The sequence below is a fragment of the Hoplias malabaricus genome, chromosome 1, assembly GCF_029633855.1.
Source record: "Hoplias malabaricus isolate fHopMal1 chromosome 1, fHopMal1.hap1, whole genome shotgun sequence".
Lineage (NCBI taxonomy): Eukaryota > Metazoa > Chordata > Actinopteri > Characiformes > Erythrinidae > Hoplias > Hoplias malabaricus.
In genome coordinates, this window is record NC_089800.1 from 8,434,551 (window position 1) to 8,452,065 (window position 17,515).

At 40.3% G+C, this 17,515-nt stretch overlaps 1 protein-coding gene and 1 long non-coding RNA gene across 2 annotated transcripts in view; both read right to left on the reverse strand.

The window, feature by feature from the left end:
• Positions 1 to 2,065: 2,065 nt before the first annotated feature.
• Positions 2,066 to 4,747, reverse strand: LOC136668318 (uncharacterized). Its single transcript, XR_010795491.1, has 3 exons — positions 4,463 to 4,747; positions 2,544 to 2,641; positions 2,066 to 2,385 (listed from the first exon to the last, which is right to left on the reverse strand). It is a non-coding gene; the product is annotated as an uncharacterized lncRNA (long non-coding RNA).
• Positions 4,748 to 5,685: 938 nt separating this feature from the next.
• The window catches only part of itga8 (integrin, alpha 8), a 103,061-nt gene continuing 91,231 nt past the window's right edge, over positions 5,686 to 17,515 (reverse strand). Inside the window, 5 exon segments of the mRNA XM_066683569.1 lie at positions 5,686 to 8,341; positions 10,248 to 10,370; positions 10,817 to 10,918; positions 14,693 to 14,806; positions 15,688 to 15,801. Of these exon segments, the coding sequence (XP_066539666.1) occupies positions 8,252 to 8,341; positions 10,248 to 10,370; positions 10,817 to 10,918; positions 14,693 to 14,806; positions 15,688 to 15,801 (543 nt within the window). The 3' untranslated portion in view covers positions 5,686 to 8,251.

Genomic DNA, 17,515 nt, shown 5'->3' on the forward strand with positions numbered 1-17,515 from the left:
TTGCTGAATCTAAAGGAACATGGGCAATGTCTAGCCTGGTTTTATTAACTTCACCTCTCTTGTGAAGTAACTCAGCGGATGTGATTGTCACTGGCCTCATTTCAGCTTTTCTTGTGAAAATCACTTTACCATGGCTAGTACTAGCCATTTTGGCCATTTGAAGTCATGGTGAGGCAACACAACAAAGCAAGCAAACAAACAAACAAAATAAACAAAACAAATGTTTCCCTCAATAGCTAACAGTAACTTTAAGTACTGTTTTCTCCCAGTCAAAGTTTATAAGAACAGCCACCAAACTGTAAGTTTTTACCAGTGACATGCCAGTGTTTCAATGAAACACAAACAGGCCTCTTTTGATCAGAAAATCTTAGCACTTATAAAATACCAGTCTTCCCTCATATAGAGGGGATAACAGTAACAACAGTTACAAACTACTGGTCTTCCCTCACCTGAGGGGCTAACAGTAACAACAGTTACAATTTCAGGACACTTATACTGACTCTTATTCCTTATATCCTCGTCTGCATAGGAGAAGTTTCTGCCAGAATTTGTCTTTAGTTTGTAATGGCGTTACTCACCAAGAAGAATTCAGTATGCCATCCGGGTCACGGCACCAACTGTTAGAAATTCAGCATTTTGAAGAGTCAGGAGACTGGAGTTCGACGTTGACTGGAGTTTATTTACACATACACAGGGTCATGTATGAGTACAACTGGGTGATTGCATTATATCTTAAGATGATCTGAAGTTTGGAAACTGGAGGTTCAGAGGTTTCCTTCATGTGCATGCAGAAAAGCACGGGTACAGCTTGGTCATCAGTTGGTCACCAGTTCAGTCTATAGCCAATTCTTTCTGTACCCAATTTAGTCTGTTCACAGTCCAGTCTGTGACTGTTGCCAGTCCAGTCTGTTCCCAATCCAGTCTAAAACCAAATATTTTAGAAGGGCCTTATATACATTGGAGAAATGGGGGAATGGTATAGGAGAAAGAAGAGGAGTTTCAGGTGGGGTAAGAGTAAAGAGGTATGAGACAGGAAGGGGGGAAAAGGTGAGAATGGAAATCAGGGGAGGGGTAGGAGGAAGGAGTGAGAAGAGGGGTAGGTGTGATAAGGGTGATAGTTAAAGAAAGGAGATAAGCTAGAAGAAGGGTGATAGTTAAAGAAAGGAGATAAGCTAGAAGAAGAGGTGTGAGGGGAGGGGTATGATGAAAGACATAGTTTCTCTCAGTCCTGTAACAGTGAAGTTCATAGGCGTAACAAACCAAATTCTTAGTACAACTGATGTTTCAGTTTTAAAAATTATTTCCTGGTCTGAATTCACATGGAAAAATTTAACCAAACTTTTTAAAAAAAGTAAAAAAAAAAAAAACCCATATACACTCGCAGAGAGATTACCCATAATCCACTATTCCCTCTTAAAAATTAAGGAGCTACAAAGGGTTTTTTGAGTGATGTCTTACAAGAACCACTTTTGGTTGCATAAAGAACCACTTTTGCTGTTACATTTAAATGGGTAAAGAAACTTAAAGGGGACATATTATACAAAACTTAGTTCTGAGTGCTTTTGTATTTCCACTTGGGTCTCTACTGCTCCAATAAACACTCTACTGCTCCTATAAACACTCCAAGCGAGAAAAAAAAGCCATCCATTCCTTTTCTGAGAGTCAGTTGAAAGATTTTGGTGTCAGGAATTGGGTCAATTTAGCAACCCAACACTGGGTCCAATAGGGACAAACCCAGCATTAGTTGTTTTAACCCAAGGGTGTTGGGTTAAGGGGTTTGACCCAGGGAACTGGGTTGTTGGGCCTTTACCCAACTCCATGGTTGGGTTACAACATCCCAAGTTGGGTTATATATATGTAAATTACAAATGTACTACTCTTGTTCATGTAATGCACCCCCCCCCACACACACACACAAAAACAAATAAACAAACTCAACTATATAAATATAAATTACATCAGTTTATTTCCTTTAAAGTAGCTTAAAACATTTATTAAAACAAGAGAAAATGTTTTTGATTGTTATATAACAACATTAAATAATAATAACAATAATATCCTCTACAAGTCTGCATATTTTTAGGGCAGTATTATTGTTGTTAATCTACTAAATTTAACATGATGGAAGACAAGAACTATTCCGTTTAAAAGTTTGGCAGTCCTTCATTTTACATGAAATGATCAGTTAGAAAACAAAAATATATTTGTCCTCTTCAATTTGCAAAGTGTGACCAGTTCAGTCTTTAAAACAATAATTTGGACGAATTACATGTAGTAAGCTTTAAGGAGAGTTGGCTTTTCCAAAGCAGGCTGATTCACAGCAAGAAAATGCCTTCAGTTCACTGTGCCACGCTCCTGTACTCTGTTTCCTCATGGACTCAGACACTGCTTCAAGAAAAAAAAAAATTGATCAGAGATCAGAGAAAATACTACTAATGGCAGTTGTGTCATGGCTACAGTGCAGTTAATCTCTATAAAGAATTTACTTCTGAAATTAGAAACTGATATGGCTAACGTTAGAGTTAGTTTATTATTTTACTCACCAGTTTACACCAGAAATAGCAGTTCAATCTTTTTCCATAGCTGATGGATAAGCACAGGGTGTGTGAAGCTGCTGCAGTGTCTTCAGTCCAGTGATAACCTAAAGAGCAAATAATAATTAGGGGATGATTAAAAAAAAATATATAAGACTTTTCAATAGAATAGAATAGATTTTATTGTCGCTGAGAAAACAATGTTCAGAACAGTGTTAAAACAGTGAAATACAGTTTTAGCGTCCTCTCTCAGGCAGCGGTTAAAATATAAAAAATCTATACGTGTGCAAAAATAGCAGATTGTTCAGAGCATTAACACAGAATATAAATATAGGCTTAATTTGAAGTGCCGTGTGCAATTTCTTGTCCATTAGAATGGGTGGTTGTCTGTTGATTCTAATGATAGTCAATCAGGGTGGGTTGTTTATGGTGGGGGGGGGGGGGGGGGGTTGATGGCTTGATGGCTGATGGGTTGATGGCTTTCACAGCCTGGGGATAGAAGCTGTGCTTCAACTTGTTTGTTTTTGCTTTTAATTGTCTGAATCTCTTATTGGAGGGGAGAGGGGAAAACAGAGTGTGTCCAGGGTGCGTGATGTCCATTGAAATGCTGGTAGCCTTTTTCTGGAGTCGGCTGTTGTAGATTGGGGTAGTGGAGTTCCTACGATTTTTTCGATATTTTCTTCAGCTTCCTGAGGAAGTAGAGTCTCTGTTGTGCCTTCCACGCTAGGTGTTGGGTGTTGAAGGCCCATGTGAAGTCAGCAGAGATCCCAAGTAATCCCAGGAACTTGAAGTGCTCCACTCTCTCCACCTCCACTCCACTGATGAGGAGGGCCGTGGTCTCTGTGCAGGTGGATCTTCTGAAATCCAAGACCATCTCCTTGGTTTTATTTGGGTTCAGTTTCAAGATGTTGTTCTTACACCATGCTGTCAAGTGCCGGACCTCCTCCCTGTGGCTGACTCGTCGTTGTTCGTAATCAGTCCTACAATGGTGGTGTCATCAGCAAACTTGATGATGTTGTTGGAGGTGTGAATGGGGGAGCAGTCGTATGTAAAGAGTATGTAAAGAGTGAGTAGACGAGGGGGCTGGGGACACATCCCTGTGGGGTGCCTGTGTTCAAGATGAGAGTTGAGGATGTGCGGTCTCCCATCCTGACGTGTTGGGGTCTGTTGCTCAGGAAGTTCAGTATCCATGAGCATAGTGAACTGCCTAGGCCCAGCTGTGAACTCTACTCTCCAAATATATCAGCTATTTATAATAAATAGATACAAATAACATTATATGAATTGTAATTATTTATTAATATAATAGTTTGTCGTCTTTGTTACAAAAACGTGTGCACTGGTTTGGGCTGCGTTTCTCTCGCTCGCACAGTGGCTGAATATCAAACCGCTCACTTCTCCTTACACTAGTCCCCTACGGTTTTGAAACACACATTACTCGCTCAAACTGTGTAGCCTATAATATCTCGGTTTGGGACTCAAACACATGCTCATACTGCACATTATTTATATAAACTGCACTGTTTGCGTGTAAACCCCAACATTTCTTCTCTGAAACAGTGCACTTCGGAGGGAACATGGAGTGAATTGGAACGCACCCGCTGTCTGTAGGCCGTGAGGTAACGGCTAATACTTCGACAACATACTCGAACAAAGTGCTTAAACACTTTAAACATACATGACTTTCCAGAGAAACGTTAGATGTATTTTTAGCTCCATAAATGCTTTTGTTTATTCCCCTCGCCCTAATTATTTCAGTTAAAACTTTGGTTTTGTTAGCGAGCTAACACTTGCTAGCACTTAAACTGTAATTTAGCTAATGGCCCGGCTACGTTACAGCGCCAAGACAAACCCAAAAGTAGAGTTTTTAGTCGAACATACCTCAATGAACGATAGTTAATGATATCTAGTTACTCAGAAGCACTCACCTTAAATTTGTAACACAGCCACTCTGTCTGTTGTCCCCCGGTGGTCAGTCAAACTGAGATAAAGGGCGGGGGAATCACGGACCGACCCAATGCTGAGTTGAACACACAGTAATTCAGCATCTGAGTCACTTTAACCCAAACACGGGTTTATATATATTCAGAGATAAATAAATAACCCAACAAATCTCCCCAACTCACTCAACCCAGCAGTTGGGTAAGAAAAACAACCCGGTATTTTTTTTTAAGAGTGTATGCTTCTACGAGCTGTTTGGATGGCTCCCTTATTGTAACGTCACACTAGGGAAATTTGCAGAGCCGGACCGCCCTATACGCTCACTGTGCATGTTGCACACGACCCCACAAATTAACGAAGGCCCCACTCGTTTCAAATTAGGGAGAGTTTGTGTATAATCAGAAGTGAAATGAAAAGAGAAAAAAAAAAGACTCCAGGGGACTGAGCTGCAGTGAGGTAAACCTCTCGAGGTTGGCTTCTTAATAAGGAATAGTCAACGTACATAGCTGCAGGAATATATTTAAAGGTGGCGTGCACTAGAATCAGCACATTCCCCACACACCAGCCTCTGCAAGTCCGGTTAGGAGTGTGCAACCCCAGCCCCAGCCGCTGCCCTGGCTGCTCTCCCCCAACAAGGACATGGGCAGAAAAGGAGGTGCTGTGAGCTCTGTGCCCCTAGAGACAACAAAACAAGCCTGAGATGCTGCAAATGTGGTGCCTATGTTTGCAAGACCCACCCTGACCCGAGTGTTACATGCCACTCGTGTATGAATTCACACACACATACACACACTGAACTGAAAACGTTCCAGCGTTCCCACTGTTACAAGTCTTCTAATGGGTTAAGTGCAGTATGATTATAGTTCAGCACTTGTGAGTGTTCATTTGTTTATTTATTTATTATTTTAAACTCTTCTTAATCTATATTTTTACTCTTTCTGCTTCTTTAAATGAACATGCACTGAAAGCAGTCGTTCTGAACAGGGCTGATTATCTTTAGACAGGAGAAGAATGCTGTGATGTTTGTTCCTTCTGATGTTTTGTCCAAAACATTTCACAGATGTTTCATTAAGACCTAGATCTGTGGTCACTTGTAGAAAATATGTTGCATTTAATACACATGAATGTAATCTCTTGCCCACAGTGTATGTACTGTATGTATGTATTTACATTGTAATAGTGGCAAAATTAGAATAAATAAACATGTCAAAAATAATTTATCATATAAATACAAAACTCACTGTTCTGTACAAAATTTATTTGAGGGTGGCCATAGTTCTTGACTAGAAATTAAATTTGTATGAATATAAAACTGAACAATACCATACACAGTAAACAAAACTTCATTTGATTCTTCACAAACAACCTTAGTGAAAGCTAAAAGAAAGTTGGGGACTTTCTGCATTTTTTATAATCCATATTTGCATATTGGGTGTGCGTCTTATGAACTAGACTGAACGGATGCTATTGTGACACTTAGATAATGACTTTACATTTAATAATCATTTTAATATTTAACAAAATAATATCCTGAATCCTGAATGAACATATTTTATCCACTAAAAGGATGCACTGCAAAAAATGACAGTAAGTGAAAACATCTTAAATGTAGCCAGTAAATCTAATATTGGTCATTTTTAGCTTATAAATAAAAATATAAGACTTTTCAGAAATTCTGGGCATAAATCTAACCGCTTATCCAGTTCAGGGTCGCGGTGGGTCCAGAGCCAACCTGGAATCATTGGGCGCAAGGCGGGAATAGACCCTGGACCCTTCACAGGGCAATACAGACACATTCACTCACACCTACGGACACTTTTGAGTCACCAATCCACCTACCAACGTGTGTTTTTGGACTGTGGGAGGAAACCGGAGCACCCGGAGGAAACCCACGCAGACACAGGGAGAACACACCACACTCCTCACAGACAGTCACCCGGAGCAGGAATCGAACCCACAACCTCCAGGTCCCTGAAGCTGTGTGACTGCGACACTACCTGCTGCACCACCGTGCCGCCTGCACTATTTCCAGTAAAGTCTAATTATTTGCCAGAGAGAAAGAGAGAGTAAATAGACGTTGACATATAGATGGTAATAGGGTGGAGCCCCTGTAATCCTTGTTCTCTGATGCAAGACTGTATCTATGTAGCATAAACATAGAAGAGAATATTCATACACGACTACATTTAAAGATGATTTCACCTGCTGAGATGTCATTTTTGCAGTGCATCTTTTCTCAAACTGAACAATGAAAACAATGAAAACTGTATTCTCTTACGGTTACATCAGTCGTACATCTTAACAAATAATACTCTTCAAACGCTATATACACAACAACCTGAACCTCAAGTTCAAAACAGAGCCAGTGTACAAATTCTTCAGCAACTCAGAACATTTCGCAATATTGCACATATTTATATCTTTTCATTTCCCCCTTCTTAGGGGCGCTGTATTGGGGAGTTAGGATGATTCTAAGCATCTGAGATTGACAGGGGCCACATTATTAGGAAATAGGCTGGTGGTTTCCACTGTGGTCTTTTCATGGGGAACAAAACCCCATGGTGAAGGCTGAACTGATCAGCTGGATCACTGTTGGAATAACATTTTTATCATAGAATCAATTACATCGTAGTAGATTTCAATCATCACTTTTTCAGTGGTATTTTGTGCTCTTATTTTGACAACTTTGCCAATCAAAGTAACATTTCGATCACATTTGACTGTCAAACTTGATCTTTGCCAAAATGTTGACGGTGCTATTTTGTGTGTGTGTTTGTGTGTGTGTGTGTGTGTCTTTGTGTGTACACAGGAGCTTTAGCTACAGGGAAGAAGGCACTCAGATATATGAAGCGGATACGTTTTTGAAGAGCTCATCTACATCCTAGAAGCTCAGGAAAAAAATTAATAAAACGGAAAACAAACAAACAAAAAAAAATCATAAACATGTGGGAAAACCATTTTTTAAAAATGTAAGTTATTGAGAGGGATTTCATGTAATATGCTTCATTCTGGAGAAAATTAAAGAGTTAAAATTTTTCCTAACAGAGGTGATAGGAACCAGACGTCTAAAGCACTGAATTCCTTTAATGTGCTCCTTAAAAAAAGTCATAACGCTGTTTTGAAAAGTTCTCTGATAAAATTCTGGCTTAAGATTGATTTTAGAGCAGAAATTAAATGTATTTTCTACAGAGTTCTGCTGGTGAGATACCATCATTATATATATATATACACATAGTATGGCCAGGACCTAATAAACCATTAGTCTCTCAAAAATGAATCATTTTACAATAAATAACTCTGGATAACTTTGTTCAAATCTCAGTGACTGAAACTGGTGAAATAATAACACTAAAAGCCAAGGTTCCTCTTTTTTATGTGAACTAAAAAGGGCTTGTTTTTAAAAGATATCCCCTTTTCCCACCAACATAAGTTTAGTACTGGTCAGTCTTAGAGTTTGTAATGATTGTCTTTGTCTTGGCACACAAGGTCTCCTGTCTGTAGATCCTTCTGCTATTACCGTCTTGCTGGAAGAGAGAGATGTGAAAAAGAGCCTCACAGCAGCTCAGCCAGCTTTCAATAAAGTATTGTGTGTATGGCAACTGTGGTCCAGCTCACAGATCCAAGTGCATCGTGGGAATTGTAGTTCGTTTCGAAGGTTGGGCGGCCATTATAGGTTGCAGTCTCTTTGGCACATACTCAAACTCTTCAAGAAAGTCCCCCAGCACTGTCTTCATTATTTTATCTTAAGCGTTCCTTCTGCTTCTCGCAGTCCTCTCTCATGCGTCTGTGGACTTCTCAGCAGTCAGCTGCTCCTGGTCTGAAATGTCATCATCTTTGGGTGGCCGTGCTCGGTCGAAAAACCCACACTGTTTGAGAGAGGGAGCAAATGATAAAACATGATGATGAAAGGGATTTGATAAGTGTGTACCTCTGGTTTTTTCTACCAAGTTTAAAGAGTGATGGCTAGCATATAGCATTTTTTTTCCAACAACCATGAGGAGAATGCTAACTCTCAAGATGTATACTGTTAGCTAGCACCTGCTATCATCTTTTCAAACATTTCAGCACACTTGGAGGAGAATGCTAACTCCCCAGATTTGTTATGCTAGCTAAAATACATATGTGTTGCCTAGCACTGTGCTGAACAACTGGGAACTTTTATTGTCTTATAAGTGCAGAAAAAATATCCTTGCTGTTTTGTTGTGTATATGAGATATGGCTGAAGATTTAAGGACCTTGAGGAGTAAAATTGTGATGTAATATTAAAAAAAATAATAATAAAAAATTGGATCAGAATTCAGTACCCAGGTCTTTATTTAAACAGCTCTGAAACACACCATAAAGCCATTGTATAAAACGTGAATATACAAATTATCAATTTGTAATTAAATTATTAATTAATTTATTTTTTACAGTGGTGCTCGAGTCTATCTGGATGCTGTACCTGACTCTACCAAAAGAGGGAGCCACATAACAAACAACGATTACTAAGCCGATCCGGTTAGTGTCTTTTATTATTTATTTGTTTGAACTAGAGCTATATTTATTGGTCTGTGTGTAGTGAGAGTTTATAAATGTATAATAATAATACTGATTAAATAATGATAAAATTATGAATTATTAAAACTTAAATTAATAAGGTCCCTCTATATGCTTGTTTCTTTATATGTGATTAGGCCAGTGACTTTACGTGTGTGTGTGTGTGTGTTTATATGTATTAACCAATTGGGACCCAATCAAGAGCCTGAGAACTATACTACAGACAAAACACTGATAAAATCACCATGACTCATTTATTCTCAACATGTAATATGACTCTCTCTCTTTCTCCGTCGCTCTCTCTCTCCCACCCCCTCTAAATGTAATTTACCAGTTTAACATGAGTCTCACTTTGCCCACTCGTCTATACATACTCTGTTTTCTTCTTCTTCTCTTTCTTCACCATTCTCTTCTCTCCTCTCACCTGCTTGGTTTAACTAACTCTCACAGGCATTTTAACTACCCTTTATTTCACTTTTTAATTTATTTCTTAAACAAATATGAATACATTTCCTGCTTTATTTACAAAAAGTCTGGGCAGTGGGTCTTTAATTCTAAGCAAATTTGTGGATGTTAAATTTGCCACGCTTCATTAATGTATGCAAAGTGGAGCTGAGGTCTAGTACTGTAAATTGATGTAATTTAATGTACATATTTTTTTATTCGATCTAAAGCAAATCAATATATACACTCTGGGACAATCTTTAACCCACGCCTCTCCTTCACGCTCTGCTGTCTTTGTTTTTTTGTGCTACACCTTTGTATAAATTAAAAAATCCCATTTCAGTTTTCCTGCTGAGCTTCACAATGCAAGGGCATACTATATTTGTTTCTTCTCATGTGTGTATGAGAGGGAACATGGTAAGTACAAAAGACCAGAAACCTTGTATTAAACACTCACACTTGTGCCTTCCATATACCTGCACTTGTCAGTGTGCAGTTATATTGATATGGGTTAATGCACATACTCTCCCAAGTGACAGGAACAGGAGTAGTGGCTGTGTGGTACATGTGGCTGGGTTGTTAGGTTGAGAATAGTCAATCAGCCAACTTTATATAGCCTGGACCTGTCCTGTGTGTTGAAGGGCTAGAGGATGACTGACACAAACTGCATTAACAGATGCTCGATCATCTGGTCTACCACTCAATAGCTGGTTAGCTGTGAAATTTAAAGTGGTCTTCTCCCAGTAATGAACTTCAACAGATGAGCTACTGCCGAAAATGTACACTTACCTTCCACATGACTAGGGTCAACATGGCCAGCACAAGCAGTCCCAGCAGAATAGCCAGAATAATAACCCAGAGAGGAATGGCAAAGGACACATCAGGAATCGCCCACACCACAAATGTCCCAATCTACACACACACACAAAGATATGGGGCATTAGGCTTTCATCAGGTCAGAAAAAAGGACAAAATCTTTGATGCAAAGCCCTTGTAGGACTCTCGAGACCAAATCCATGTATAGGGCAAGTGCAAGTTTAAACAATCAGACATGTAACTGCCTCTGCTTCTGGACTAGAGTTACGCATGTTTTAATGGGTTTAAACCTCATGGTCTGGGACCCTGGATGAAAAGAAAGAGGTGGGAATTTATGACCCAACACCAAATGACCCCCTATTCCATCTCACCTTCCTACCCAGCACCAAGCAGGTCTGACCCTTAGAAGTGTTTATTCAACAACACCCCCCCCCCCCCTACATTTTCCTCTCTCAGTCTTTTACCCTCCATTTTCCGATTTCCTGTTGCTTGCTTCAGTGTCGTGAACTCAAACACACACATACACACTGATTAGTGCTCACCGAACTGCTCTGCCGGGGGAGTGTATGTGGTTTGATGCGGTATGGCATGCCAGTCACTTGGAAGGACACAGTTGAGTTGAGAACAAAATGGTCATTCCACCTCTGCAAGAGGAAAAGGTTAGATTAGCTGAAATATAACACACACAGAGAAACGTCCAAATATTTGTAGAAGCCCCTTATAGTTATTAAGGTGGCCACATGAGCCATAGGTCATTGTGCACAATATGTAATATTTTGACACTTCACTGAGCTGTAATAGGGAGAACAGAGCTTCTGTCATTGTTACTCCAGGCTCAGCACCGCAGAAACTGCACTATGTAACTTGATGGAACGCAGGTGTTAATGCCAAGGGGCACAAACTCCCCGTTGATGCCACTGCTTTCAGAAGAAATGCTGAATGTGCAAGTTTCCATTTGGTTATAACCCTAACTCAGTCACTACAGAGGTGGTCCAAGTTGCTCCTTAGGGTTTTTGACTGTGACCTCTTGAACCTGATTTCTGAACTTTTAGTTCATATGTTTATCGCTCCAGATTTATGTGTTATCCCACAATCCCAGAAGGGTTCAGTGTGTTCTGCCCCCAATTGAGGTTGGTGACCTTTCCATACTGGCTAATTAACAACGTATTTTCAAGTTGACAGTCATTGCAATGACTTCTGAGGTTATGACATCAATTTGGATGTGGTGTGCCACTAGGGTGCATACTGGGCCCCCTTTCGTTTTTCAGTATTTATGAAAGTGAACTGGATCTCTTACAACAAGGATGATGTGACTGTATCAGGACAAACTCCTGACAAATTCAGATTGCTTTTCAAGACATAAGATGAAGTTTGCTTTAGCTATAAGAGGCTTTAAATATCAATGTCTGTTTTGTTTATACAAAATTTGAATGACAAGTAAAGGATTTCTCTGAGATATCGTTGTAATAAAATGTGGAAAAAAACATACAATTATTGTGTTCCTCTTTCAGCTGCTCCTGTTAAGGGTGCCCATAACGAATTGACAGATTTACATAATCAACATAACACAGGTTTTACACCAGATGGCCTTCCTGACACAACATTTCCTATCCACCCAAGTTTAGGATCAGCATTAGGAGCAGACTAACCAGCACAATCCCTACTGGCTGATCAGCATACAACGAGAGAATCCACACAGACCTAGGCAAAGACCAATCCCAGGACGCCTGGGCCCTGGAGCTGTGCGGTAGCAACATCGACGCTGCGGCACAACATGCATCTATTTACATTATTTATTCTTTTTTTTTTTATGTTACGGTCCAGCTATTATCTGGCAACACAACATCAAAGGAAATCCCAACACGCTCAGAGGAGAACACTAATCTCACTTTACCACTGCATGGTACCTACTCGACTTGGCTTGGCTCCACATGCTCTTTGGTCCCTGGTAAGGGTCCGTTTTCCATTACAATGATTCACCAGAAAAGTAGCCTATGACGTTGCAAAGCACTGACTCTAACGGGAAGCACAGGGTTTGGGAACCACAACAAAGGCTGCAGTAATGTTAAGCGTCATTTACTCATTGTGATTTTGCATGTTGTTGTTTTTTGGGACTGAACACAGTTTCACGCATATGTTCAGACAGATGAGTAATGTTGTTTTGGTTCCATGTGGCACCGTCTGTCAATGGAGTCTTTTGTTGGCCACCAACCCAAGAGCGTTTGAACCTCTTAAAAACACAAAACAAAAAACCCCAAAAAACATAATTTTCCGAGCTGCCGTTGTGAGTCAAAATAAAAAAATTAAAAAGATCTCTGCTGTATCTTCGAGATTTTAAAAGCAGTTAGTTTGTGGTGGAAGTCACTGTGTAGACCATTATTTTGGGTCAATCAGCGCTCTGCATGGTTTACACCCCTCTTTTAGTCCTTACGAGTGAGCAGGGACTAAAAAAGAACTTAGTTCCAGGTATAAAACATCACCTAATGGAAAAGCAAAAAAGCCAGGAAGAGCCGAGCCGGGAAAGTGCAATGGAAAAGTGCCAAAACTGCTCAGTCTTACGCCCACTTATCAACTTAGTGCTGATAATGTGTAGATGGGGGTTCAGCATGGACACTGAGAAGAAGTGGTCAAAAGAGCAACAAAACAAAGACTTAAAGGCTTCCTCTAAACCATGAGCCTTATTAACATCATCCACTCAAACAGACACACACACACACACACAGGTCTGGTTTCTGCTGGGCCCTCAAGCGGAGATAAGATTAAAGGGGTCTGGTGTGACAAGGTTAAGTCTCATTAAGCAGTGAGTCAGCAGGGGAAGGTGAACAGTTAAACACACGACCCTTTTCTGGATGTTCTTGGTATGAGGCAATGGCTAACATCACCCTTTCATCGTCAGAGAGGCTCTGTTTGGGTCAAACACTCCATTATGTGCAATGAAGGGAAGAGAGCCATGAACTGTGTAGATGGTGCTTTCATACAATTTTTTACAAGCGCAATTATCACTGTAGAACCTCCTCTACAGCCAGATGTAGCCAGAAGTAAGCCCTAGACATGAATATATAATTCTGTAGTTTTAGATTTTGGTCAAAAAGGCCATAAGAATAAATCTAGAAATTCAGTGCAGATGGTTTTTAAGGTACTACATTGTTTCAGCACCTGTTTTTATAATTGAGAACGAAACACCGTTCGGTTTAGTGCAAAAGCCCAGGAGTGAGGAGTGAGGGGCTCTGGATTTTAGTCGTTTTTGCTCAGTTGTCTTTCTTCTCCACTATAATTTTCTCCAAACTTAATCTGTACTGATTTCTCCACACTGATTGTGTTTTCTTTACTCCATTTAACCTCATATTTGCTAGCTCTGTGATTGGAGAGACTCTGAAGAAGAGGCCGGACAGTTCTGAAGTGCCTGCGGTCTACATAAAAAGCAGCTCAAAATCAGAACCACTCCTTTATCCTTTTAACAAAAAAACTGACTGGGTTTTTTTCCCAATATACGGCATTGCAGGCTCTAGATGCCCAAAAAATGTGCACATGCACTGAATCCAGAACCAATCATACAATATCCGTACCTGATCACACTCATACACATGTGGCTAGAGGAGTAGATGGGTCTTACCACAGCACATGAGGGAAAAAGATATTACTAATGATTTCTAATAATAAAATCAACAAACCTTTGCCCATTAAGTTTGTCGATGGCATTGCGCTTTGTATGGGGTGCCCCCAGGGTCTATACAGGGGCCCATTCTTTTTCCATGTTTCAAAAAATAAATATATAACACTAACAAAAAATAACAAAGCAAAAAAAAAACAAAACAAAAACAAGACATATAATTAATTTATTCAAGGAATCAATGTCTCAAAAATGGACATGTTAACAGTGTTAAAAAGAAGAGAGTGAGAAAGAGAGAGAAGAGAACTGAAGAGAATGCGACACTATCTTTCATCACACGCTGATTTATGGAGTGAAACGTCCCTCAGTTTAGAAATGTACTGCATGAAGATAACATCAAGAACACATCAAGATAACTTCAGCAATGGTCCACTGGGAGTGTAGAATAATCCTGCTCCTATTCTCTAAGCACAACAGAGATTTCCTGCCACCTCTGGACACAGACATAACTCAAAGAGAATAAATATACACATCCATACGGGATATTTAATCAGCTGCGTAAGAGATGAACCTCTAGGAATAGATGAGGTGGTTTGGATTGCTAGATGTATGCTTTATATGGACACAATTTTGTGGACACCTTATTGCCCTGAGTCCTCCTCCTTTTCTGCAGTAACAGCTTCTACTTCTCTGTGAAAGCTTTACGCCTCTCTAGCTGAAAAACCTGGCATTGAGTATGATGACTTTACCCTCATAAGCAGCTGCTTCTGTGTTTGTGTGTGTTTGTATATGTGTGTGTGAGTGTTACCTGTAAGAACGTGTGAGCCCAGAGTCTCGACCGCACTTTGACCACTGCACTCTGCCCTCGATCCAAACGCCCCACGGTACACTTCAGCATCAGGCAATGGATCTTGGAGCAATTCTACATATGTACACACACACACACACACAGTCATTTACAGAATATTTCTCATACACAAAGATGTTAATAACACCTATGTTGAAGTGTTTGAAACGTGTGTCAAATGTGAATGACAGTAGGTCTGAATTTCCATGACAACAGTCAACAGTCTGTCCTAAGGTTCTTTACCCATTTAAACACTACGGCATGGTTAGTTCCTTTATTTTTATGAGTGTATGTGTGTGTGATTTGATTTTAGCCATTGACGTTATTTTTGTCTCTTAATATCCTTTACTTGGTTTATTTGGTACTAAAGGTGTTATTAGTATAATTTTTTTTATAAACAATCAATTAAATTAATATTTAACATTTATCATTTTCTTTAACTGCCTCATCCTGATCAGGTTCCCACTAGTTTGAAACCTAGGTCACCAGGAATGCATCTTAAAACATTTTGATTACTTATTTCACCTCCCTTTGAAAGTTGTGGCTGTTTCATCTCTTTAAATGATGCACCCAAAAGTATGCTAAGAGCTCTCGAGGGTTTCTCCATATAGAAAATGTCTGCTGGATAAACCTGCACAAATGAGGGAGTGAGTTTCCAAAGTCATAGCCCTGTGCTTTACATAAATGAACATCATTTTATAAAGTATATGTGTCACTCTTCATTTCAGTTACAGATGTTAAAGCAGTTTCCTCAGATTTTATGTCACTCTTTGACAAATCCCCAGGAGTGACAATGTGATGCTAATGAGAGACATTTACACGTAATTTAACATTATTTATCTCTTTCTCGAACTGGCCATTATAATTTCCAAGCATAATAATCATTGGGTGTCTTGTTGTGTATGTCTATAATGTGGTGTTTTATGAATGTGTACACATTTAATGACAGTGCGTACCAGTGTTTTGCTGCTGTAGCTCTGAGTGCTGGTGATTGATCGTCTGCGTCGTGTCGGGCTGCTGCTGTTGCGCAAAAAACCCAAAAGTTCTGGAGTGTCCTGGAGAGTGGAGATCTGAGAGAGAGAAAACATCAGTCACATCAAAAAAGAAAGAAACATCTGTAAGTATAACCACAAACTCAAAGGACATGCCTAACACAATTGTTTTATCCTGCTTTGCAAATTTCTTTCATTTGTTTATATGCACTGCAAAGGGTTCTGGGTATTGTATGCAGAAACACAATAACAGGAGCCACACAGAAACCATTTGAACTGAACCGACACGTCTTTAGAAATGGCCTGCATAGCATCATTTGGGCAACACACAGTTGTTTTCGTGTGTGTGTTTGTGTGTGAGCGCCTAGCTGTGTGTGTGTCCAGATCAAAGCTCTCAAATGGCTTGTCTTTCTCCTCTGAAGTGGTCAGTAAAGCGGTTGTGAGGTCAGGATGGACACCGCCAGCTTTGAAGCTCAGAGCACAGCGTGAACGCGAGGCTTAAAACGCTTATAACACTTTATAACCATTGCGGATGAAAACAATTCCACCGTGAAACAGCACTGGCCGTCAAAATTTGGTGACACTGCGCGCTCTGATGCAAATCCCTTATTGACAGTGTTATTTGTCCTTTAAAGGGGAATTTCAAAAAAAGATGTAAACAAGAAACATTCAGAGTGCTAACATGGACTGTTATTGAGAAACTGATCACAGCAGTGGTGACAGGAACAAGACACAAGGGTTAATGCCGTAAACAGCTAAACCACTGCATTTGTCCTGATACAGGAGGCATTTGTTTATAGTATTATTACAAGTAGTGTGTTATAAAGCAAAACTGCCTTTAAAGTCTTTCATCAATAGCATGAGTGTCTGACATTTCCGCTATTTGATCTACTGTTCTATGTTATTAATTTGGTTTTATCACTGATATCCTGCATGAATTTGACACATAATGAATGCAATCTAAGTAAAAAGTAATTGCTAATCATGGTCATTCATTCATTATCTGTAAGCGCTTATCCAGTTCAGGGTCCAGTGTGGGTCCAGTGCCTACCTGGAATCATTGGGCGCAAGGCGGGAATACACCCTGGAGGGGGCGCCAGTCCTGCACAGGGCAACACACACACACACATTCACTCACACACTCACACCTACGGACACTTTTGAGTCGCCAATCCACCTACCAACGTGTGTTTTTGGACTGTGGGAGGAAACCGGAGCACCCGGAGGAAACCCACGCAGACACAGGGAGAACACACCACACTCCTGACAGACAGTCACCCGGAGGAAACCCACGTGGACACAGGGAGAACACACCACACTCCTCACAGACAGTCACCCGGAGGAAACCCACATGGACACGGGGAGAACACACCACACTCCTCACAGACAGTCACCCGGAGGAAACCCACACGGACACGGGGAGAACACACCACACTCCTCACAGACAGTCACCCAGAGCGGGAATCGAACCCACAACCTCCAGGTCCCTGGAGCTGTGTGACTGCGACACTACCTGCTGTGCCACCGTGCCGCCCCAATCATGGTCATTATTAACAGTAATACACATGAATAGGAATAAAACTAACATTTCAATTCCAAACTGTTCTCTAAATAAGCTGCCACACTGACTTCAGCAATACTGGAATATAACACTGTGCAGTGACAGGGGACCTGGTAGCTCACAGAAAGCTGTATTTCTACCCTGATTATTTCACTCTATACAGCATGAACTTGCACACGCCTGGACTCCACTATCAACAGAAAGAGTCCTTAAACAAAGATAAAACATGAA